The sequence below is a fragment of the Hippoglossus stenolepis genome, chromosome 14 (genome assembly GCF_022539355.2).
Source record: "Hippoglossus stenolepis isolate QCI-W04-F060 chromosome 14, HSTE1.2, whole genome shotgun sequence".
Classification (NCBI taxonomy): domain Eukaryota; kingdom Metazoa; phylum Chordata; class Actinopteri; order Pleuronectiformes; family Pleuronectidae; genus Hippoglossus; species Hippoglossus stenolepis.
In genome coordinates this window covers 13352989-13378724 of record NC_061496.1, presented here as the reverse complement: position 1 = coordinate 13378724, position 25736 = coordinate 13352989, and the positions used below count along the sequence as shown (strand labels likewise).

Here is a 25736-nt window from a genome sequence, read left to right as displayed (position 1 = left end):
CTGACGATACATTTCTACATTCACTTTCTGCTGCATCATATAGACATTTAGTTGTATCATATGTTTATTTGTCTTATTTCCAGTCTCCTCAGGTCTTTCTTTGATTTGAACTCCAACCTGACGAGGGGATTAACAACCTAAACTAAACGAAGTGTTAAACGCTGGGACCTGTGTAGGAGTTCTGCTCTGTGCAAGCTCAAACTGAAGTGCCTGAGGATTGTCTTGGCACACACACAAGGGTGACTCCCTGCACACATGGGCTGAGGTGCTGCTGCAAACCTGTCTGATGTCATTCCTGCATCAGGCACAGCACCAAGCGCCTCGGGCCAAACGGCCACCTTAACTTTTTTTTACACCCCACAATGAGAGTGTTTGCTGTTGTCCACATGCCAGGATTCAGGAGCGTCACTCTCTGCCTGAGAGAGAATCAGTCTATGTTTGAAGAGATTTGAGGCAGGGTCACTGAAATAAGAGAATAGATAAGATAACAGCACTGACATCACACTTCTAACTGATATCTTGTGATCTACTCTGCTCAGACTCGTGTTAAACGAGGAGCTTTCTCTGCAGAAGGAAGTTTGAAAGTTTTAAGTTGAGGGAGTGAAACTGTCAGATAAAATCCCTGCTTGTAAGTGGTTGGGGCAGATTTTGGAGAAGTCTGCGGTTGAAGGTGTGGCACCAGCGGCAGCAGCTGATGACGCCCTGTCAGAGCAGGGGGAATACTTGACGTAGAATAAGGGCGTTAATCTATATTTAGTGCTCAGACTACAAAGCAAAAACAGAAATATGGTCTCGATTATTATTTCTACACCTCAAACCAAAGGATGTAAAGTATCTGATGGCCTATTCTGTGATTTTGTTTTCCAGGTACTATTATTTTTGTTGTAATGATTCCTTCCTATAAAGGGTCTTTTTTTCTGCTGAGGGTTGGATCAGTTCAGTGTCTGACTAAATAGTTCTCTGACTACCTCTACCGGTTTTTCCTGAAGATTCGCCCCAGGCTTTCGCCAGGCCCAGAGAAACAGGGAGAGAGAGAGAGAGGGAGAGGGAGAGAGAGAGAGAGAGAGAGAGAGAGAGAGAGAGAAAAGAAAGAAAGCATGCACCGTTTTAGATGTGGGTCATTTTTTCTTTTCTTTTGTTTTACCTATCAAAGAGTTATTTATCTTTATTTATCCGACATTTTAATTAAGAGACAGTTGACCGGGAGAAACATGGAGAGGGTGATTGACAGGTTCTCTCTCTCTCCTCCTCTCTCTCTCTCTCTCTCTCTCTTTAACAAGTGGGTGTGTCTTCATGTCTCTACACGGCGTGCTGGAGTTGATAGACAGCTGCACTCACCTCTGTACCTGCCACCCAGGTGAGACACACGGGGGGAGAACACTCAGAGTCCTCAGAGTGAATGTGACTTACTCTGTGGACACGGCGGCCTCTTCATCCTCCTCGGGCCTCCGGGTGACAGCGGCCGGGGACAGGTGAGTACCATCACCTGTAAACTACATGTAGTGCTGTTTAGTCTGTGCAGCTCCAGGATGCGACAGAGTGAACAAACAAATGGGCTTGTTTAGTCAGCAGTTTTCAGAGCCAACACCTGTTACAGACAGTGTGGATCACAGCGAAGAGTCAAACACCTGAATGTGTGAGCTGCTGTTGCATCTGTGGGTCTATTTAGTGATAAAGCAGGAATTGGAAGAGCAGGATCAAACATGCACCGCTGACACACAGCACCTAATGCTGACATACAAAATGTTAACTCATGTCTTCTCTTCACAGGGTTGCTTTTTTTGTGCGCGTGCATCACTTCTGTTACCCGCACAGCCAGAAACTTTGCCTGGGAATTTCTGTGGGCAAAAATTTCAGTCATTGTTTCTGGTCGTGTGTGTAATGTGCATCCAAGAACAAGCGGTGGAGTTGTGGATGGAGGGTTTCATTCTGCTGGAGACTCATGAAGAGGCCGAGGGGCGTCTTCAGACTTAAATGAGTCTGAAGTGGACGAGAGGCCAAACACTCCCTGTATCATCTCTGCAGAACCTGACATCTGTTAAACGAGCAGTGGGAATTACAAGCTGCCAGTCCGCTGTTGGCAGGATTTATGTCTAATCGCTCTTTTAATAGCCTGCATCAGGTATCTACGCTCGTATCGGGAGGCCGTTCTTGGCGATTGAAAGTAGAACATGTGTCCCATCTGATTTTGAAGGTGTTACTCTCCCAGTAAGCAGCAGGAGCAGTAGCCACTTTTCTGGTTATGGAGGTGCAGCTTCCAGTAATTTGGTTGTGACATATCCCAGTGAGGGCATGGCAGTGATGTTACCACATGCAGCCGGAGCATCAGTATGTCAGGTATGTTGGTGAACCAGCTCCACGCAGCCAAAGATGGGTGTAACTCGGTACTTATCTGGAGAGTGGAATGATTTATTAAAAAGTGCGGACAATAAAAAGGCTCCCTGCCTCTGACAGTGAACTGATGGTACACGGAAACTCCCAAAATAAATGAGCACGTGATTCATTTTGAGAAGGAGGCCAAGATAAAGACAATCAATCCACACAAGGGGAAAGTATTTGATGTGTATTGTTGTATATGTGTATTGTTTCACTGATTATATGATTGTGTATCTGCTCCTACAGAAATAAACCTGACACTCTACTGTATGTGTGGAACTACTTTCTTGTCTTTCAGCTTGAATTGGTGCAGTTAGTATTTGCATGTGCAAACAGCTGGAGGTTAAGAGGTTTTCTATTAAACTGGTCTCACTTTCATGTGGTGTTGTTGATCACTACTGTGCAAATACTGACCAGGATTACCTGCGTCGACAAACTACCAAACATTCAGAACAACTGTGGCATGAACCCGACGAGCCGGCAACACCACAACTTAAAATGTAAAAGGTCTTCAGTTTCTTTATAGGCAGATATTCTCTAGGCCAAAAGGTCACTGGCTGGAGGGAAGCGTATGGAGAGGCTTGTTTTTTACAGCGTCAAGCTAAAACTTGCAAAACAGGTAGTGAAAGTGGCAATAAAGGGGTAATAATAAAAGTGTGGTAATGAAATCATTTAAAACCAAACGAGCAAAGATACTTTTCATGGTTGTCTGAGGCCTTCACCCTTTAGTTTGACTGATCAGTGTTTCAGTGACTCAACAGACATATTCATGAACTGTAGAAATGCTGATACAGTTTATTACATTTCAAAACGTAAAAGCAACTGGTTAATTCACTTTACTTTAAAAAAAAAAAAAAAGGTCCGTTACATTAAGTGCCAACACACGTGTGTTGATTCATGATTGGAAGATTGCATACAAGCCCAGGATTCAAGGAGAAATTAAAACACTCACTGATGTAGACAGCACTCACATCCACAGTCTCATGCACAACATCCTTCAATATACCAAAGACTTCATCACATCCTTTCTTGTATATTTAACTGTCAACATGTCCACAAGGTGGTGCTGTCATCAAATAATAAATTAGGAGTTCCACCTTAGTGGGTGTGGCGACTTTGCTACAGCCACAACTTTCTAAGATTCCCCCCCCCCCATTTTCAGGTCCCTGAAAAAGAATTTAACATATGGCACAAATCCCGTTCTGTCAACAGCGAATAAAACATCATCGATTGGACAACACCAGCGTGTACTGCTGCATGTCACCAGCAACACACACACACCACATGTCACACGTAGGCAGAGAAAACAACACGTCTCCGAACAGGGAGGGAATCATTTTAGAGGCTGATTCATAATTTCAGGGACATTTATTTTACGAGAGAACATGGAAGGAGCGCTGAGGCCAGCCGAGTCCACCTGAATGTTCAAAGACTGAATGTTTGTTGACTTCACACAAACATTTCAGTCAACGCAGAGTTTAAATGTGCTATGCATTTTATATAAGATCCTTCTTCAATAACAGAAAATCATGGATTCTGGAGCAGATAAAAAAAAAAAAACTAAAAGAAAAGAAAAACTGTCCCTTTAAGCAGTAATATTTATTTTATGTCAATAAATTCCCCTCAATCCAGACACACTTCCATTGTTGGAACGGTCTCTGCAGGCAGGAAATGATCTCTGCCTTTGAGTTTCAGACAAAGATAAGAGGACTGGAAGTGACGTGGGGAACTTTTGGGAACAATCTGAGGAAAAAGCAACAAAGTACTGTATAAAAATAAATTATAAGGCTCCCTTTCTGAACAAAAATTCCTGGTGGGACACAAGATTTTAGGACTAAAGAGAGAATCTTGTATGTTCCACAATGGGGCGCATGATTTGGTAACACAAGTTGAATTAAAAAAAACAGAGATATTTACATTTAAATAAAATATAAGCAGATATTCAATCGCACAATTTCTGTGCCATAAGCACAGGCATGAATTCAGGTTTGACACAGACAAGCCGATGTACATGCATTTCATTTCTGGTTCTTTTACGAGCCAGTTTTGGTTTGGAGTTGGCAAGCCGATATGCAACATTGGCAGGAAGGTGATATATTGTACAGCAGTATATGAGCGAGCACACGTTTTGTTCATTCACTGGGGAGAAGATTATTGGCATTTTGTGGCTTTAGCCCTTTCTAACAAAAACGAAGAGCCAGCCAGATCATTGGGTATAGAGCTGAAATGCATGTACACAGTTGTACACTTTCAGTAAGCATGCACATATAAACAGTGAGTCATACACAGAATATCATCCGTCCACTTTCAGTAGGAGGGCGACGGGGACAATAAATGTCCCCTGTCACAAGCTGAAAAAGACGCATTTAAAATGTCCATGGATCATCACAAAGCTCCGCCTCCTCTGCACTGGAACAACGCGGTAAATGTCAGAACGACCAGCATCTTGATAAAAGGCTTTTTTTGTTGTTTTGTTGTAATACAGCAATGGAAACGTGTCCCTCCGGAGTCCTACGCTGTGTGGCACATGGATAAGGCCTGCGGAGCCTCGTTGAACAGCATGACGAGAGCAGATCTGCAGCATGGGTGATACAAAGCAGCTGCCGTGTTGGAATCTAAGACACTGTAGCATCCATGTTGGACCAGACAGGCACGTCCCATGAAGAGTCATGAGGAAATCTGAGATTGCATGGTTATATCCAGCAGAGGCCTCGAGCCCTTGTGATGGCATGGTCCGCAGATGGGACGAACATCAGCACACGACGAGCACAGCGGACAAGGAGCCGGTTCCTCCATTTCAACAGCTAAGAATAATGGGAGTTATGTCGCAAGGCTGCTAGTTTGGCTTGTCTTGGTGTTGAGTCAGTTAAAAGAAATAACATTAATCAGAATTTACGAATAAAAAAAAAAAGAGGAAAAGATGAGTATGGTTCCAGCACTCACTGACCCGCTTCCTTAACTCTGGGCAAACTTTGGAGGGTGAAAGAAAAAAGCCATTGCAAACTCATTAGATTGTCCCAAAGCTTTTGGTCAAAAGGGAGTGAATGGTTGAAAACAAAAAGATAAATTATATATATATATAAAATAAAAAAGGACTGACAGCATTGCCTGGACGTGGCCTGAGTCACCGCTTGTAATAGGCACCTGGAAAAGAGAAGAGAGAACTGTGATGAGAAACTGTGCTGGTCATTTTTCACCTTTTTCAGGTGAAATTGAGTCACTGAGAAAATAATCAGCGGACATTGTGTGTTCATGTAGTGTAGCTTTGACAAGAGGGCCACTGGCAGGGGTTGGGCTGTGGAGTGTGCGAGCTAAAAAGCAAACTGGTCTTATCACTCTTCAGTTGTATGCTTCCGCCAGAGAGACAACTGGTCAAAACTTGAGGAAACCACCCACATCTAATCAGTTAATCAGTGAGTTTAAGTGAACATTTATGCCTAAATTTGAAAGGATTCTCACTCGGAGCTCTCAAGGTAATGCATTCATGAACTTTGTTTGGATGAAGTAAACACAGCCTCTCTCTCTCACATGGACGTCGTACCTTTGTAAGCAGCCTCAGGTCTGGTGGGAGCGCGCGGAGGGGCAGGATGGTCCGAGTAGCCAAAACCAGGATTAACATTCTCATAGTCGTGTGGTCGAGGCTGAGGAGGCCTGAGACAAATGGAGAGAGAAAAACAGAAAACATTTTCTTTGTAATGATCGAGTTTCTACTTGTTGGTCTGGAAAAGTTTGGGTTTTCTGAAGTGATGAGTCTTGTACCTGGCAGGCTTGTTGTGGTTCTTCTGCTTCTGGTGTTCATACTCCTCTCGTGTTCTGGGCCGCACGACTTCCTCCGAATTTGGCTGGAAAATAACAAATTACAACTTCTAAAATTATGGTTTTTCTACCACAGTGGAAAGACGCATACAATACAGGCAGCAAAAAGTTTTCATCCCACATTTTAAGAGGAGTATAGTTATGGAAAATTACCCTGTAGTCTCCCTCTGGCCGCCTCCTTTCCATTGCCATTCTCTCCATGGCCAACCTCTCCCTCTCTCGTTCCTTCTCTTTCTCCCGGTCTCGATTCTTCCTGTACTCCTTTTTCTCTTGTTCCATCAGCAGCCGGGCAATTTCCTGTCAGAGCGAGACGCAGACACGTCAACATCGACTGGAAAAAACAGCCACAGAAAAACTTCCAAACCCTTAGATTTGACGTGTGGGTGACACGCTGATTGTGTTTCACTTCTACTTGTATAACATGTGTATTATAACTGTCACGTGACATATGCATTCCTACTCTGGCATACAAACAGAAAACACACATTTTACAGTTATACGTCTATTTAAAAAGTATTACATAACCCTTACTAACTTCTTCCTACATGATGTTTGGTTTAAATATTCAGGATTATATGACAAATCTGATTCAGCTGGCTGAGCTCAGGATATGAAATATTAAAAGAGCACAGGTAGCATGAGAAACCTTTCCAGACGTTGATTCTCACCTCATCCTGCGCCACTTGGGCTGCACGTACGTTCCCCTTGGTCGCCTGGAACGAGAAGATAGTCAAGAAGTCACATTTTGTCCCAAGTGGAACACATTGTTCTGACATTACATAACAGGAAGTGACAGAGATTGAGACTTTCAGGAGGATTTTTTTCACAATCAGCCTTCAAGTCATTTATTGCAGTGGTTCTAAAATGGGGGTCCGTGAAAAGATCATCAGATTCATCCATTAAAATGATCATGATGTTTGGGTAGTCTGTATTGACATGGTGAAAATATTTCTAATGCGAGTCGAATATCTTTCTAACAAACTTCTCGTGTTATTTTCTGTAGCTAAGCAGAAATGTAAAAAAAATAGGAAATTATTCCAAGGGACATAAATGAGGGGGTTCCCTGAATATTTTCTCTTGTAGGCTGAGGAAAAAATTAAGATTAGTAGCAGAGGCATTATGAGTGTTTCACTTTATCATATCATGCTATTACAGTACTTGTGTCTCAGCTGATCCGATCACAAGTGGACAGTTCAGCTTGTAGAGGTGTGAACACACCCATGACACACTGATGACTATGGATTGCGATCCACCTCTGAATGTGGTCTGAGTGATCGTGGCCACATTCTATTAACAGTGTGCACGCAATGTCCTTGTCCACGTCGAAGGAGCGCTTACTCAGCTGACGCCTCCTGACCCGCAACAGTTTCATAATGAACTGAAAGTATTTTTAGACCTCTCAGATTTTCCCCATTCATTGATGTATTTGTAGCAGCCCACCAGAATATCAACACCGATCATTTATTTTTATTTGCTTTACTATTTCAAATGCTTTGAACGAAAGATCTGCTCCCTGCCTTTCTCTCACAAACACGCAGACAACCCGTCTGTCATAGTCAGACTTTCTTAAACCAACATTGCATTTGGTCTTTGCAAACAGAAACGATGTGCGCGTTCACTTGCATATCGAGCGGTGAACACAGATCGCATTGTAATGCCAGGTGTGAACTGACATACTCTGACAGAGCTGTCCACTTGTGATCAGATCACACAAGACGCATGTTAATGCTGGATATGAACAGAGGCTCAGTATTCATATCATATTGTAGTGTGCAGTTGCAATATTTATTTAAGCATGCAATCCTCATACAAAACCAAACCTTAAACTCATACTTTATAACACAAAAACATGGTCCACTGGTGAGAAGAAATCATTGTACTTGTTACTAGTATCTGAATGTTAAAATGTAACTACTGCTGTTTGTAGTGCTTGAGGTTGCTCTTGGTTTACAGTATTTATCCCTGCATATATTAATGTATACGTTTTTAACATGCACATGAAACTGGTCGTCGGTTTTTTTGTAAGAATAAATAAACAATTTACCTGTCTGGCTTCCTTCCCCACCTTGATTTCCTCATCTTGCAGTTTCCTGGCCACCTCCATGTCCTTCAGCTCCTGCTCTCTGATATCCAGCTTCGTCAGGCCCTTGGTGGCTTCGCTCAGCTTGAGCTCAGTTTCCGCTATGACTGCTCCACTCCCCCGGTGCACAATACGACCTGCGGATACCAAACACATAACATCAACAACGAATTGAGGCTGCAGCTAACTATTATCATTACCAAATTGTTTGTTGCTTTTTATTTATAGATTGTTTCTGTGATGATTACATAATTCGGAATTTCCCAGAACACATTGTGATCACCATTGGAAAACCATTTTGATGCATTACAGATGATTGGTAAATCTGCACATTTGAGATGAGCTAGAATGTTTTTGCATGTTGATGAATGACAAAATGAAATGAATTAAAAATTATTTTCTGTCAATGAAACAGTTTCAGCGCAACAATACATTCAATTTGAATTGGATTAAAGCCAAAAGGCAACAAAAAGGGCTGCAGTGCAACTTCACTGGCGTTTAGTTTGATGCCTTTGTCTTTGGGATAAAACATTACAACCAGCTCAGCGGCCATGAAGCCCTTTGTGAATGCCACAGTTCAGCACATCAAAAATCTGTGGAGCTATTCTACGAGACAATCACAGCAAACAGTTCAGTCTCTGCACAGTGAAATTGCAAGAATGAGCAAAACCCACAGCAAAACATCAACAAATCAAATTAAACCAAAACAAATCAATCAAAATCGGACGAGAGAGAAGATAATTAGTGACTTCATTAGTAGTGACAGTGTCACAGTAGATCAACCCACCACCTGAGATCGCAAAGCTTCAGCACACCACACAAACAGAGCCCAGAAAGAGGCTCACAGTGGTACCTGTCTCTGCGCTGGGATGAGAATGATTGCGTTCCTTGCTGGGACCCTCCCCCTGCCGAGGGTCCCACAATTCCCTGGCGTCCCCTCTGCCTTCGTTGGCCCTGGACTCATCAAACACCTCTTCCGGGTTGGATTGGACACGCTGTCGACCCCTGGCTCTCCTCTCACCCTCGTCCTCTTCCTCAAACCAGGAAGCCCTGCCCTCCCGCGACCCTTCCCTGCCATGACCCTGCTCCAAATAATCCTCATCCAGTCCTCTCTCCATGCTCCTGGTTCTTGCTCGTGCGCTCTCTTTTTCTTTTTGTCTTTGCCTTTCTCTCTCTCTGTATCTGTCCCCACTCTGTCCTCTATCTCTGGATCTTTCCCTGTCTCGTCCTCCTGCTCTCATCCCCCTGAGGTCCTGCTCTCTGCCTCTCCTCTGGTCTTTTCCCGCATGTTTCTCCAAGTCGAGGTCTCTGCTCTTGTCTCGATGCCTGTCCCTCTCCATGTGGGTATGTGGCGGAGGTGGTCTGGCTGGTCTTTCCTTGCTCCTGACCACTCTCTCTGGGTCCTCCCCCCCGTGGCCTCTGGCTCTACCGGTCTGTGTGGGTTCATACTCCGGGTACCTGTCCCCATGCTTTCTTCTAGAGGGCAGCAGGTGCTCCGGGTATGGATCTGCATGCCTGCTTCGCCCTCCTTCTGCCACCAGGTGGTGCTCAGGGTATCTGGAATGGCTGTGGGGTGCTGCTGGGTCCTGTCTTGGGTACCTGCTCCTTTTGGGCTCTGTTGAGCTACAATCTGGAGAGTAGTCACGATGTGAGCCCACTGGGGCATGTTCATCATGTCGGCCTGGTGAGGTGGATTTGAGGCGGGTGTGTTTGTCCAAATCAAGAGGTCTTCTTGCAGCTGAGCACGGCAGAGGTGAAGGAGTGAGGGTGGAAAGAGGGCAGAGTGGAGAGAATGATGAAAACATGAGGTGAAAAATAACACAATGGTTTAGGCTGAGAAGATTAGTAAGCACTGAGCTAGACACGGGACTGATGAGGAGAGAGATGGTCAAAAGACAGTATGTGATACAAATGTTAGAGTTAAGATTTCAGCTGCACCCAAATATCCAGAGATGTGGTTGTTACTCTCAGGAAAATGAAAAAGGTGGAGGAAAGTGGCAACAAGTGTTTTTAACTTAAATCAAACACAGTTAGTGTCAAGCTTAATGTGACAGCAGCCAGTATGTGCTAGTAACACATTTGAATAGATTGTGGTTAGGGTTACTGTTTGATGAACACAGATGAAAATCAATTTCTGACAACAACACGAACATACTACGTAATATAACTGAGCATGACTGACTTAAAGGGGAAGAAATGAACTTGAACAAAATGTTCATCTCTGAGAACTCAATCCTGCTGGGAGTTGGCCTCTGACTGACAAAAGTTTGAATGAAAACAAAGAGTTGAAAAGCAAATAAAGGAAGTACACAGCTGAGGTGAGTCAGCTCAAAGGAATTTCAGCCATCTAACCTGCGGCTAAATGTTTAATCGACCGTGTTGATGTTCAAAAACTTGAAAAAAAGGAGGCGGGTAGAGCCAGACAGACACCTGCCTTAAAGTGACTGGCTAAAGAATTTACTATCTTCTGTCTCAATTACACTTTTAAAAGCACTCCTCTATCTTTCACCTGCCTGCCCATCTGCCAGCTGTATACCTGTCAAGTAGAGACAGGTTCTGGCCCCATGCTGGTTTAAGTGCGACCCTAATCCACTGGATTAAGAAACACACAGGCAGCAGTCTCTCATTTCCTGTGAGGAGCAGCCAATTACATGATCTAATGAAAAGCTACATGATACCAAAGAAGTGTGAATATATGTGCACATGTGCATATAAGGTTATAAAAACTAGTGGGGTGGAGATTTCGATTGCAACACTTTTCTATGAAACAGTCACAAACAAATGCACGATTGTGAAAAAGCTCAGTGATTGAGTCTCAAAACTGACCACTATCATGTACAGTTACAATCTGATAACCTGCATATCTTGTTACCAAGGGTTACGTCATTCCCTTAAAGTATTAGAAAGAGAGTAACCAAAAAAGCTGAATCTGTAATAAGGTGAGCACATTCACACTTCTGCAGTTGTGTGTGTACACACATTCAGCTGGGTCGTTTGAGGTGGGTGGTTATGTAACTAAACAAGGCTGTACATCAAACAGAGCACCTGGTGGTGTCACACATTCTAGTATAAAAAGAGAGGAGGGCAGAATGACACAGTCGGCAAAAGCAAAGCGTCATCCTGACTACCTGGTGTGTGTGTGTGTGAGATTTAGAGATGAATGGCTGGTGATCCATAGGACAGGTAGACTAATAGCTGGAGACACATGCCCAGTCCTGTTTATGTCAACACAGAGGCCAATGACTGCCAACACGAGGCTGTGTACATTTCAAAGTCACCCAGGAACCTACTCTCATGGCCTCTTCACAGCTGCTGCCTGTATCACGTGGTTTACTTAACCACAAAGCCTGAGAAGAAGCGCAAGGTTAAAAAAAACCTTTGTGTAAACCAACGGTGTAGGCAGACAAATAAAAAAGCTTAAGGACCAACACAACAGCAAGCTTCCAGGGGAACTATGAATAACTAAGTATTAAGACATCTATAGTGATCATTTGTGGATCACAAAACAGAAAAGAGAAAGAAGAGACCGATTTCTATTATGAAGTTAATTTTCATTCTCAACATGGTGATGGCACAGGATGCCGACCTACAAATAAATGGTAAGAAACGACATATTCATCCCACAGTAGCCCTGCTAATTTTCTCCTTAGAGAAACAGTAGCTAATCTTAATCTCAGGTGTGATGATGTTGGAAAACGCTTGAAATGGAATGTATTATGTGACAGTGAGACGCTCATAAATATGTTATAGAAGCATAAAAAAAAAAACATATCTATGGATAAATGTGTTAAACAGGTATGTAATATCAGTTGGTAAATCTATTATTTTCTTAATGCATTTGGAGATTCATTTAATATCCAAGGTCAAATCTGATGTCAATAAGTATTTAAGCTGCATCTAAAAGAAACCATTTTCACTTGTTTTCTCTTCAATGGGAGGGAAATGGCAAATTATTTCTCTGTAGGAGCCCACAAGCCTCTCTTCAAGGTTAATCACATGCGTATGAATGGAGTCCAGAATCATTGCCTCGAGTCAAAAATAATCTCCAGCGCTGGGCAGCATCAAAAGCTCAGCCTCATAAATTCAGAGCTGCAAATGAAAGCTCAGTCTACAGAAAGAGAGGCATATGTTCACCCATGTCCCTAAACACAGACAGACTCATATGTGCAACAAATAAACACATTAACATGAGCCAAGTGTCTTCTCCCTACCTCCATGATCCTCAAAGTACTCCTCCTCAAAAGTTGCTTCCAGCTGTTTCTGTCTCCTCCGCTCCTCTTTCATCTCCTTTTCCTGCAGCTTACGAGCAATGGCCTATAAACAAATAACGCAACAGTAAACATGTTGTCCCACATGAATATGAAAAAAATCCCTGTTTGGACAGATCTGGAACAAATATGTCACTTTGTTATGAGATGTAGTTTCTGCCTTTGGTGAGACGGCGTAGTTTCAGATTTATCAGATTATGGTGGTGAGAAGCATCACTGATGTTTTGAGATGAAACCAACAAGTAACTAAATGCTGGAGTGTCCTACTACTGCCAGTAAGAGCATTTTTTACATTACTATGGAGCGATGAGACCAAAACAACATAACAAAACATTTACAGAAACATCTTGATCTCGACTCTTTACATAGGGAGTAAATATTGTGATTAAAAACACATTAAAGGCTAATGTACATCGGGTGTTACTCATTTACATCAACTCAAGTACAGTGACCCACCCATTACAATACATCAATGCTAGAAGTCAAGTCATTGACGTGTGGGTGTAACCAGACTTGCTTGAATGGGCAGAAAGGTCTGATGACGTGTTTCTTACCGCATCCTTTTCTTCCTGCTGTCGTTGGTGTTCTGCCTGTCGGACCAGTTCTTCCTGAATCTCCTGGGCGATCTCGTTATCTTGGCGCTCGCTGAGGTTCCAAGTGTTGTAGTATGTAAATGGGGAGGGGGTTGAACAACATTACATTATTAACAGATACAACAATGTTAATCAATAGAGACTTTTGATGATGACGTAGACTCAAATGATTTCCAAGAAAGAACCCCTTAAATTTTGGTGCGGATCCGAATTAAGGAGCAAATTCTGGATTTTTTTCCCCACTTTCTTTAACTAAGGGTGTTGTTGAGATAGGATCTCTTGTTTTATTTCATTCATTGCTTTATTTATTTGGTTATTATGAATGTAGTTTCATAAGGGAACTGTTAGGCCTTCTCGGAGGACTTAGTCCTATTCATAGATTCTGTCCATATATTTTATATTTCTCTGTTAAGACAGCAGTCTGAGATTTTCAAAAGTTATCCAAATGCAAACAGTCCCAAAAATAAACAATTATCAATCAGGGACAAATCACTATTTCCCATCAGTGATACAATAGTCATATTACATAAGAACAGTGAACACAAGACCTCAGCTTTCAACCTGTCTAGCATGTTGTGAACGATGGCGTGTGTGCTTCAGACGGGAGCAGGAATGTCTCTGCCTGTTGCGCAGTTGATCTCAGCAGCTCACTTTGGTTCACTCGCATCTTTAAAGCACTTAATTTAGAAGACACCATCCACCTGGAGGGCTGGTATGCAAAGATTGTTTCTCTGTCAGTGTGTGGGACATGCATGAGTGTAATATTTTACTTATGGGGAACAGCTTCACCTGTGTTTGAACCCAACACCTCAGAAGAATTTAAGCTGTCAAAAGCACACAGACAGTAGCACCATGTACGCCTTCATCAGTACACACTGCATTCTCCTGTGTCTGTGTTTAGTTAAATGTGAGAGTGGCTGTATGTGAAGTAGCTCTGGCAGAGATCAGGGTGGATGGCAGTGTGAGCTCCCAGCATGAAAAGCAGATTTGGCCTGCCTGCATCATTTGTGGAGCATCTGGCTTCTCCCCGGGGCTGCAGTCCTATGGCTGGAGCTCACTGTGTCTATGTGAGCTTGAAACAATGACCTCACTGAGCTGTGAGTCAGCACTTTTATTTTTGATTTAAAAAAATTTGCAGAGCAGCTAGAATCCTGTGCATTTTGCATGCTCTGTTGCAGCTCTGGACAGAGGCAACAGAAGACATATCTATGTTTAGGAGCGGTCACTGAAGCTTGATTTACGTTTCTGCTTCAGGCCATTGTGGATAGTGCGTGTGGGTGCTGCATAGTTTTGGACAAGCTGCTGGAGCTGACCCAAAGTGCTGAAGGAGTCCAGTATATTTATGTAGTAGGACTTTGGATGATACCACATAGAGACCAAAATAATTGTGAATGATCTGCTTGGGCTGCTTGTGAATTTTCAGGATTTCATAGCAGATGGCCAAATGTTTTTCATAGACAGTACAGTTCTTTGAACATCTGTAAGTAAACTGTGGTGTTCCACAGGGTTCAGTTCTGGGTCCAAAATACTTTATTTTGTATTTAAATGATCTTAAGTATTTTATTTGCAGATGACACAACTTTTTATTTGCATTTATTTGTTTGTATGTATGCTTGTTGCGGTTGTATGCAGAAACATATTTGACCAAATTAATACAAAATTACATAAAATCATAACTAGTTAGCAGCTTTCATGTAAACTCTTGATCTCATGTAATTTACTTTTTCTTATCAGGTGATCATGTGCCATTTCTTGGTGTAACAACTTTTGCCATGTAGGGTTTTATCATAATTTTTTTCAGGAGCTATTTTGCTTTGACAAGGACATACACTGTGTGTGAGAGAGACACCCACATGTCAACGTGCTGTTTCTGGCTCTGGATCTTTGCCCTCTTATCCTCCTCTTCCTGCAGTTTCTTGGCCACCTGCAGGTCCTTCTGCACCAGGCGGCTCTTGTGGACGTTGGACGCCAAGTGGCTCTCAACTGTAGACACAAACACATAAACATTGCTCTTAGCACTGCTGGAGTATGTCAGCTGGCTGGGTTGCACTACTGGGTGAGGTATTAGCTGGATGATGAAAAGCAAAGCACTGCAGAGATTTACAGATATCACACTTTCTTGCTGTTATCGTTTCTTGAACAGCAGCTGTTCAGATGGTCTGCAGAAAACAAGATCGAGGACACAGACGCTTCAGTCTGTGGTAATAAACAGAGAGCGCTCTTAGTCACTGAGAAATGAATGTTCGCAGCTGAGACATCATTCCAAGGTTGTGTGATGGCACGTTGTGGCCCATAACAGATGATAAATCCTGCCTGCTGACGCACTCCAAGTGCTTTGTTAGCATTGAAAGCATCACTCACTCGCTCAGCTCTGTTTCACCTGCCGATCGATTTGGTCCCAGCTTTCATGTGGAAAAACACCAAATTACATTTGGCAATTTACCCGCTAGAGGCTCCATAAAGTTTCTGCCCTCTCACCGGTGAGATTGAAAGGGGAAACGGTGAGTCACACCTGTGGCAACTTGGTAAAAAGTCAAAGGGCCGACATTGATTTTTGTTGTATGACGTAGATAAATGTTTAAGTTTATGACACCTCACAATAAAATATCTGAGGACAAAACTGATGAAACAGCCCAAGATAAGGCCATCATTTATCCACTGCCACACCGTTCAACAATAAAAATTGATTCAACTTTCAAAGGAGAAAAAAAAAAACCGTGACTGGTCATTGTGACGTTTGTTCATTCAACAAAGTCAACCTTGAAGAGGGCTCACGTCATTCAGAAAGGGGAGCTGAGGTTAGATAGCTGGACTATCTGAACCTCTGACGTGTCAAGTGTGTAGCTGTACACTTAAATAGAAAGCATAGACTCTAAAAACAACAATTATAATTTATCTTCAAATTAATTAACTGTTTTCAATGCAACAATTGTATTTTTCTGTGTTCTGAATGTTCAACATTTATAATATAAATAAAAAATAAAAATAGTACATGATAAAAGCCATGTGATGTAGGAACAACGTGACATTGCTCATTGAGAACTGTCAGGTTAAGTCAGCTCGTGTTCTCCTCTGTGACCTTGCAAGTCAAAGGTGAAAAAACAAAAATTCAGGTTAAGCCAGAACCGGTCATGTGGCACAACAAAGGGAGAAGAGGGAGATGAGCCTCAGTTACCATCACTCAGACTTTCAGATAGTTGATGACAACACAAAGACAGGTCAGCCAAAACCAAATGAACCCCAGCTGAAACAGAGCCTAACCTGCAAGGTGTGGCTGGGTGACATCTGACCTTCTTTCCAAATGTATACTATATATGTGATATAGTGCCACATATTTATGAAACAGAAAGTAAGTAATGTTATGTTTCCACTGTCAACACTCTGATGTTTCCACTCCTTCAAAACGAATAACTCACCAAATTAATCTGACCACAAAACCTCTCTCCGTTGGTTCCTGTCAGTGTTGCTGAAGGGGGAGGCCATCAATGAACTGTGCATGGCCATTTGTGTCTGATGGAAGGGAGGCCTTATTATGTCTGGGTGTGTTTGTCAGTGCGTCTTGACAGAAAAGATCCTCACTAGAAAGTGGCCTAACCTACAGCAAAGGTAGGTATAGCTACTATAAGACTAACGCAAAATAAAGCTTTTTGGGAAGAGGAAAAATACTTAAATTAAAAACAATAAAAATCATGGGATGGGACAATTTATCCTGATGCAGATAATGAAAAATAAATTGGAGCAGGGGAAGAAAACCTCTATGGGGAGTCTCCAAACTACCTTTTTAAATAATGTGAAAAAGATGTCAGCTAATTACACACATATGAGCTCTCATAAAACCACCAGCATGTAATGAGTTATGCAGGGGTAAGCACATAACTGACTAAATACACTGCATTAAAAAGCAGAAGAGTAAGGGAGTATGTGCATTTGCACAACATGTGCACAAAAACAATCAGTTTTTGAGGCAATAGTGAGATATCATATCTGCAGCACACACAATTAATGTGATCCAGGCAAATCCCATGCACCACTCCACTGTGTTCTGCCACAGCCCTGCTCTGATACAGTATTGTTGTGGCATCGTGCACCATTCACATGGTGAACTGTGAAGCTGAAGCAGGGTTTATAGGCTTACTGACACTGCAGTTTAACCTCCTACATATATAACAAATAGTCCAAGTTGAGCATGTGGAGTGCCTTCATTGTTTTACTGTTATGATCTAAAAACTATTTTCATAATGTGTTTGTCTGGAAAAAGTGAACCAGGAATGCAGCTGGGAGGTTTGACAAAAACAGTTGCGAATCAGGCCTGATGCAGAAAACATACAACAATAAATGATTTAAGGGTTTTAACAGACTCCAGAAAAAAGGAAATGGAACTATCTGGAAGAGCTCTCTGAATTTTTTCCATCGTAATAAAAAACAGGATCCAACAAAGACAGCTGAGTTTTTCTCTGGAGGTCTGTTCTGTGATCGGAGGCATTGAAAGCAGGGAACCAGATGTTTGAAATACGTAGGTTTATGTCCTTTCAGATGGAAGTATGGGAACTAAAAATAAATATTATAGTCTTTTCTTACTTTCTTGTTCCTGCAGATTGTAGGCAAGGCAGTGGTCCTCCAGCACAGCAAAGTCTCGGCACACTGAAAATAACAAATGGAAAAAGCATCGTCAGAAAGTCTGTAAAAAGAAAGTTCAAAATGATCTTCAACAACTGGATCTCTAAGCTGTGTAGCTGATACAAATCAGACTAGAGGCGGTTGAGACAATGCCAGTTTCAGGCAGGTGATAACATCTGGCACATCTACCTACACACGATTGAAAAGAACAATTGTTTAAAAACTAAAAAAAAATGAGCTGACAATCAGGCTTTTTAGTTAATTGAATGAAAAACAGCTTTATACTTAGTGTTATTATAAACATGGTGACTGTTCTCAGACTACTTAACAATTTAAGCAAAATTAACTGTTAAACACTTGATACCCACATTATGAATACTTTATTATGACATGAGATATGAAAATAAAATATCTATATATTCAACAGATTAGAAACTGGTTCAGACAGCTTAAACCAGCCTGATGAGGTGTTTGGACATCTTCAGAATGTGTTGTGGTTTGGTTCTTTTTGTGTCAGCATGAACATGAAGTGAAACTGTGAATGAGGAACCATCGTTCACACCCGTGCAAACAAACAAAACCTTGAATAACGAGCAGAATAGAAACTTCTCAGCTTTTTCTTAAACAGTATTTAAGCAGAGAAGAACCTTAAGGAGTGAGAAGTGCTGCCGGCTTGTTACTGACAAGCTGCCAGTTTAATCCCTGAACTGGTGACAAAATGTGACAAGTACATGAGTAAAACTACCAATATTATTTTGAGTACACATGCCCAAAGCACAGAAAGAGATACAGAAAATGTATTTATGTCTATTTTAATCAAAGCATGTATCCTAAATTACAACACATTCAGCCACTGAGACGTAGTTAAATGATCTTAAAGCACAGATTAAGAAACTAGGCTGTAAACCACCAGACACCAGGAGATCTGAAAAGCCTGATAATCATTTATTTGTGATTAACCTTCTGTGACAGAAACGTACATTTTTGGCCTAAGCTCAAGGACTCATGTGCAACCATTCCAGCTAAAATCAATATCTCAATTAGATACAACTCAAATACACTAACATATCTAACTCACACTTCTCACGCACTCCTTTAACCTGACCTCCTTCGTCCCATTAAACAGATTTAGTACTTGGTGCTTATGTCAAGGTCGCCTACTGTACTGAAACTTGCATATTGTCCCTCCCCCTGGATAAAAGCATCTGCTTCGAGATTAAATGTATATGTACACACATATACTTTGAAGAGGATGAGTAGGATTATTGGCCAAAAACATGTGTAAAAAAACCCCCACATTTTACTGGTTGTTTTCAATCTTACACAGAAACCTTTACAGCAAATGGAAATCAAACCGTTTCCAATCATGGTTTCAATATTACTGAATGCTGCCAGAATGCGGTTAACATTCATTCTGGAAACAATTGTAGGAGGGGAATTTAAAACTTCATAAAACCCCAAGACAATCAACACATCATCTCAAGTGTTGTGAAATGAGACTGTTCAACTTTTCTCTTTCTCCCCTTGAATAATCAGGTTCTTCAAATGCTGACAGTTTCCTGTGTAGGAAATGGAAGAATCTCAGGGACATGTATACAACCTTTCTCACAAACTCATTTAGTTATGGACCTGGGAGCATCTATAGTATAACTTATGTATTAACTACCTCCTGTTTAAGGATGATATTCTTGAAATACTGCAGTGAGAAACTTTTCTTCAGCTGCAAATCTCATATACAGAAGAATAAATTTAGGCCATGATTTCATCTCACAGGAAGCCACCACAGTGCTGTGTGGGAAAGTCATTCTATTCAGGGAGGACCAAACAACAGAAACCTTTAACTTGCTCGAGTTTTTCGTTTGACCTACTCTTGCTTTATGGTGAGAATTATACATCTCATACATCGTTTATATGTATATATTCAGTGTTCAAACCTTCCTCTGACACTAATCTTGCATATAAAGCCCTCCTCCTCCTCCTCCTCCTCCTCGTCGTCCCAGCTTCCAGCCACACTCAACCTCACAGAGCCGGGCTCAGTGCCCATCATCTGCTAGAACAAAGATTACTTCATACACATAAAAAATAATAACCAAAAGTACACTATGACTGTGTTGGACATTAGAGATAGTCTTGAGAAAAAACGATTTTTAGAAATATAACAGACAGCACCAACAGGCCTGGGACACAAACAACGCAGATGAGTGGTCCAGATCATGTTGTTGCAGTAGATGGGCGGATGACAGGGGGAATGGTTGAAATAAACAGATACTGGCGCGTAGGGCAAGACCTTCACTAAGCCCCCACCCACTGCCTCAGATCAGTAAGGGATTTAATTATCACAGACCATTTGCAACCATATGCTTAATCTCCTTATCCAAGAAAAAACGATTTATTGTGGCTAGTATGGCAAAACATACCAGTCGATTAAACCTAGTCCAGGGCTTTTGGTTTGTGGGACTGTTCTTTTTAACACTCAGTAGAGTGTGTACCTCTGCCGAGACACCCTAAATATGCCAGATTCCCCCCGCCCCAAGATCAATGAATTATTAAAATCAAAACAAACAAAAAACACCCCATCTTGCCATGTTTCAGGAAATGATTTTTAAAAAATCCTGTTGAAAATCAAACCAACCAATGAACAAAGGGGTGAAAACATCCTCGTTGGCGAAGGTAACGAGGTGTAGAGTTTCTAACAACACCACGCAACAAGTGACTAAAGTGAATGATATCTGCAAGCTACGGATTCATTTCTCACTTAAGGGTAGAAACTGAAAATAAGCTTAACGTGACACAGAAAGAGCCGAGTCTTTGTGCCTCGGGTGCAGCTGGAAATATCAAAACCTCAAGTTCAGTTCACGTGTGAGTAACAGCACAGTGAAAACTAGACAGGCTGCCCACATTTACTATGATCCAAATACTCCAGGGATGAAACTGACACTTTTCCAGCAGCTTCCTTGTCCCTTCCCTCTGCGGACTGGCCCAGCAGTGGGAATGCACGTTCCTTCTCCCTCTGACCAGAATAACAAGCATCCTGCCGAGCAGCTGCTTCACACTAGCCTCCTCCGCTCCTGCACATCATCACCTCCAGGATCTGCTCCAGAGTGGAGAGCCCCACTCTTGACTTATTTTCACACCTTCTACTATAGTTGATAAAAGTTCTGTGTGTGTGGAAGCCATGTGGGAGAGGGGGTTAGTGCTGCAGCCCAGTCTTTTAGGAGGATGTATGAAAGCAGCACATAGATTTTGCAACCAAAAGCACAAGTGGGATCACACATGAGATTCCATCACAAACAAAAACAAAAGGCATGGCAGACCTCAGAGCTGTGGCTGAACCACACGCTGTACTTTACAGCAGGCTCCAGTGTTGACGCTGACATGTCGGCTGACTGCAGTGTGGCTTTGTGGAACCCACACATGTGTCGTGACAGACTGTGTGTGGCTCTAACACCAGTTCCCCCCACACAGTCCTAACACACGAAGGGGGACGTGTGGAGCTCCCTGTGACAGAAGAGAACCGGCATGCTGGCAGTGACAGGAAACAGATCAACCTGGGATACAAAATCTGGCGCGACACCGAATCAGTGGGCACTACCTGCCTCTTGACTAACAGCGCTAGCATCGATTAGCGAGGTGTGCTAACACGTCACAGCCGCACAGTGTGAGGACAACAACAAACACTCGGTTAGCATGAAGCTAGCCGGACACAACACCAGCTAGCTACACTGAGCCGGGAAACATTAGAACGTGGACGTTACCCTCTTTCACTCCGGGCAGCTCATTCTGGTCGATGCTAACGTTACATTCAGCCATGTTGTCAGCGACAATAAGTCAGGAAACAAGCCGGTGACGGTGAATTATACGTCCACGCTTCTTCCGAAGGTTAACAGCAGCTTGATTGATCGTCCGGACTCATAAAGCCGATTGATGGTTCAGGTGCTGGACGGCCCTGTTGATTGGTTTCGGTGGCGTCTCTCTCTCTCTCTCTCTCTCGCTCTCTCTCTTTCTCTCTCTGTGGGTGTGTGTGTGTGTGTGTCCCTCCTTCCTTCACGCAACCAGCGGAGACAACAAACACCAGCTTCCCTCACAGGCGCTTCAAAATAAAAGTATGCCACGTAGCGCCCACTGCTGCTGCTGCTGCTGTTTCCAGCTCTGAGCCTGAGTCTTTGAATAGTTTGAACATTGATGTCTTGCGTGTCAGGAACAGTCCGTTCTCATGCATGTTCCCTCAGCGACAGACAGATCCAGCCTGAAGGTAGAGTAGCGCAGGTGGTTCCCTCCTGCAGCTGTGAGACTGTACAGCCATGAACTACACGCAGCCATCATGGACTGAACTCTGGTTCAACTCTCGTAACTGTGCAAAATTCATTCTGTCTGTGCAATTCAATGGTTCATGTGCAATCCATTCCCTGCACACATTCTATTATTCTATAGTGTTCTTATTCTTATTTCATGTCTTTGATTTAATTGTAAAGCACTTTGATGTATGAAAGGTGCTGAATACATTTTTATTATTATTTTCACAATGCACTGATTTTTTGTTGTTTTTAAACTTTATATATTAGTCTTATTCCATTCATATTTTTCTGTATTTTTTATATTCCTTACACTTAAGTATTACTACCCTTAAACTTACGTATTGCATGTTATTACTTACTGATGCATATTTTTGCTGCTGCAGTATTGCGAATATCCCCATTGTGGGACTAATAAAGGATTATTTTATCACATGGTGATTTAAAATGAAGACAAAGAGAAATAATATAATCACATTAAGATCCAATATAACAACAAAAGATGTAAAGATACAAAACGAGCACAAAGTGACGCAAATCCACTTCTAAGACCCAGGAGACCTGTTGCTTCATAATTAATCCATGAGCAGTGGATACTTTATTTAATCACAGTACTTAATACAGAAATCGTCATTCGTGAAATGGCAAAACATGTTATAACTGTGGCAAAAAAATAAAATAATTAATGGATGATCTTACAATTCGTTTTTTGGGTCTTTAACCATGAATCATCCAGAATTGTATAATTAAGCAGCTTGTATTTTGCACCCTTGCTCACCAGGTACCTAAACATTAATGGGAGCCATGATATATGGACAACTGGCAACTGAGTCTTGATTTAGGAGTTGAGAATTTGTGGCTTGAATTATTATTTGATTTCAATTAATTGGACGTTGATGCATTTCCCATATGGTTTGTAAAAAGTCTACCGAGTAACTACATCCGATTTCAAAACATGTATTATTATTGTATTTATTATTGTGATCATATTCTGGAGTCATCTTGAAATTCAATGTTTCTGTCAGCTTTCATTTTGAAGGCCAGATTCTGACACGTCCGGTATCAGCCTCACACCATGTGGTCAACTTGACCCAGCTTCCTCCGCAGGATCCAGTGTGTGTGGAGCATCTGCAGCCACGAGAAGTCACATCCTGAGGTGACAGTGAACACACCACAGAGCCCGACTGGGGTCCACATGAACAGTGACGCGTTCAGGGACTGTATGTGAATTCAACACGCACAGAGCAGACAGCTGTGTGTATGAATGAAGAGAACACACGTCCGCGAGTAACAGTGTGTCTCAGGCTTCCTCTTTGCTTCTCTTGCTCTCTCTGTCTCATTTTCTGTCTTTCATCGGCACAAACAAATACACACGTGTCACGTGACCTGACAGCAGGTGGTATCTGGTTATGTTAATATAACTGCTCCCTCTAGCGTCCACTATTGCAACATGCAGGTAGGTATCGACCAAACTTTTACAAATTACCTTTAAAAAAAAAAAAAAGGAATACTGTTGATTAAGTTATAATGAATTCATTTGACTATAAAATAGATCAGCGTCTGATTATGGTATGTGCAGTGCATGTTGGGTATGCATCGCACCTCGGATTCTTTTCATGTCTGTTTTGCCTCAATTATTATGATTTTTTATGACAGTAATCACACATGATCCCCCACACCCACACACACACACACACACACACACACACACACACACACACACACACACACACACACACACACACACACACACACACACAGCAGACGCTCTTGTCTCTCTGTCGAGTCTTTGAGTGGCTGCACTTCAAACATTCAAAGTGATGGCTTCAGGAAAGGTTCTTAGATATGAGACACCAGACGTCAACACATCACCAGTCAAATTCAGCGGATGCCAACCAGCTCATTTCTTCAACAATGCACACAGGGGGTCTGCTCCCCTGGCAGGATGCATGAGATGTGATTTCCTTGATGCATATTTAGGCCACAGTGACTTAGGAGGTGCTGGGTGGATGTCATCACTGCCACAGTGATGGATGTCCCTTCAGCTCCAGATCAGTCCTGAAGCCAAGATTGAGGAGCTCATCTCCAGTGCACGATGATGCACTTTGGGACTGAATCAATTCCCCTCCCTAGACCAACACGCTCCGATGTGCCTATTTAAAGAAGCAATTAATGTAAAAGAAAAAGACTTGCAGGTGCCAAGAACATCTAACCAGCAGGCTGATTGATAACTTCCTCTCCGTTTGAATTGCCCATGTCAGAGTGATTCAGGGTCGCTGGCCTCACCTACGACGTCAGATCACTGTATTTCACCCAGACGCTCCATGAACCCCATGAAAATGTGGCCTATTGACGAAAAGCCTCAATGACCAGCTATTGATTTAGTACGCAAGGACCGACTGGCCCCTCCTCTCGGCCTCGGAAAGGATAAATATATTGAATGGATGGGCCCAAGGCAGTGGATTGCTCGCCTTGCTCCAGGGAGGACTCATAGTGCAGCGTTAGCCTGGGACCATACAGAGCGAGTGCCATGGACAGAACATCCGTTGTGAACTACTGCTTAGGACTCCTGAGTTTGTTAATACTGCAGGGAGCGCTGAGTGTGGATGGAAGGAGCACGTTCAACCCTGGTGAGCTTGCAAAATGATCTTTGATTTAAATGAATGCCATTGCTGGTTTTAAGTGTAACAAAATGCAACAAGATAAAATCTTGGACATGGCTTCATTTTCTGTTCATATTGTGTGATATTTATGGTGTTTAAAGTTGTATATTTATTTGCTTTGTGTGTTCAGGAAACCGTGTTTTCAATCCCAAAGAGGATACAGAGGCCCAGAGCAAGATTCTTGCACTCTTACTGCACAAGAGCCTAGTTTCAGTTGAAAAGGACGATCCTCTAGGTGAGAAGCAAAGAATTTGACATAATTAACACAGAGATATTCTCAAGGGACGATAACTGATTTTTCTCTCCACAGGTCTTGAACTGGCCAACAAATTAGCTGAATTAGAGGAGGTAAGGATATTTACAGATTTACCATGAAGTAGCCAGGAAACTTGATTCAGTGTGAGATTGTGTTTGAGAACAAAAAGTTCTACATCTATTATTAGGGCGTGAATGAAAACCTGTCAAAATACTTGATTAAAAAAAGCCATTGATAATTGATGGTGTATTGATCCTGAGATGACAGCTTGGTCTTGGTGTGTTCAATCACTGTGATCTCTGCTTGTAGCTCCGGGCGCTGAGGGAGGACCTGGAGCTGGAGAGGCAGATCACAGCCAATTTGGCTGAGGGCAAAGCTCTAACTCAGAAGAGGGGCGAACGTAAGTCAAATTCAGAATCTGGATTTATCTCTTATCGTTCACACTGATTAACACTTGTATTTGTGAGTGCATGACAGATGTCATCTTAAAAGTCGTCATCTCTCTACTTCTGCAGCTTGCTTCTGGAAATACTGTGTGTGAGACGGATGCAAGAGGAGGAGGACCCCGGTGAAATCCTGCTGCAAAGCCCAACATAGCCTTAAGACTCACAGCACCAGTGATATAATCACAATGTATTTATTCCAGCAATATAGAGTTGTATCATAATCAATGTCATCAATAAAACGTTTCTCATGAGAGCTGTGAGGACTGTGGCTGTAAAATCCTTTGATCTGTAAATATTCAGCTACTCCCTGGAAATACTTGAGGGTCAGA

General features: G+C 42.3%; 2 protein-coding genes and 1 long non-coding RNA gene across 4 annotated transcripts; 2 read left to right on the top strand and 1 right to left on the bottom strand.

The window, feature by feature from the left end:
* Positions 1-1331: 1331 nt before the first annotated feature.
* On the top strand, positions 1332-2641 carry LOC118121193. Its single transcript, XR_004698288.2, has 2 exons — positions 1332-1472; positions 1771-2641. It is a non-coding gene; the product is annotated as an uncharacterized LOC118121193 (long non-coding RNA).
* A 1084-nt stretch (positions 2642-3725) lies between these two features.
* ccdc50a (coiled-coil domain containing 50a) lies at positions 3726-21755 on the bottom strand. 2 transcript variants are annotated; one of them, XM_035176922.2, is made up of 12 exons: positions 21506-21755; positions 17712-17774; positions 14987-15116; positions 13095-13185; positions 12484-12586; positions 9126-10010; positions 8237-8409; positions 6861-6905; positions 6346-6489; positions 6136-6218; positions 5918-6027; positions 3726-5520 (listed from the first exon to the last, which is right to left on the bottom strand). In XM_035176922.2, exons 1-12 carry the CDS (start codon positions 21558-21560, stop codon positions 5501-5503), a joined length of 1902 nt encoding a protein of 633 aa, XP_035032813.1. In that variant the 5' UTR covers positions 21561-21755; the 3' UTR covers positions 3726-5500. The 2 variants fall into 2 exon arrangements, with proteins under 2 accessions (XP_035032813.1, XP_035032814.1); XM_035176923.2 differs by lacking the exon at positions 9126-10010.
* Positions 21756-24572: 2817 nt separating this feature from the next.
* Positions 24573-25502, top strand: uts2d (urotensin 2 domain containing). The gene is made up of 5 exons (XM_035177533.2): positions 24573-24672; positions 24836-24940; positions 25016-25053; positions 25271-25361; positions 25477-25502. Exons 1-5 carry the CDS (start codon positions 24573-24575, stop codon positions 25500-25502), a joined length of 360 nt encoding a protein of 119 aa, XP_035033424.1.
* The last annotated feature ends 234 nt before the right edge of the window (positions 25503-25736 follow it).

Coding starts and splice junctions, on each gene's coding strand:
- ccdc50a (XM_035176922.2), bottom strand. CDS start 21,560: ATGGCTGAATGTAACGTTAGCATCGACCAGAATGAGCTGCCCGGAGTG. Junction 6,490..6,860: donor CCCAAGTGGCGCAGGATGAG/GTGAGAATCAAC, acceptor TCGCTCTGACAG/GAAATTGCCCGGCTGCTGAT. Junction 5,521..5,917: donor ACCTGAGGCTGCTTACAAAG/GTACGACGTCCA, acceptor TCTCTTTTCCAG/GTGCCTATTACAAGCGGTGA.
- uts2d (XM_035177533.2), top strand. CDS start 24,573: ATGGACAGAACATCCGTTGTGAACTACTGCTTAGGACTCCTGAGTTTG. Junction 24,673..24,835: donor AAGGAGCACGTTCAACCCTG/GTGAGCTTGCAA, acceptor TTGTGTGTTCAG/GAAACCGTGTTTTCAATCCC. Junction 25,054..25,270: donor AATTAGCTGAATTAGAGGAG/GTAAGGATATTT, acceptor CTCTGCTTGTAG/CTCCGGGCGCTGAGGGAGGA.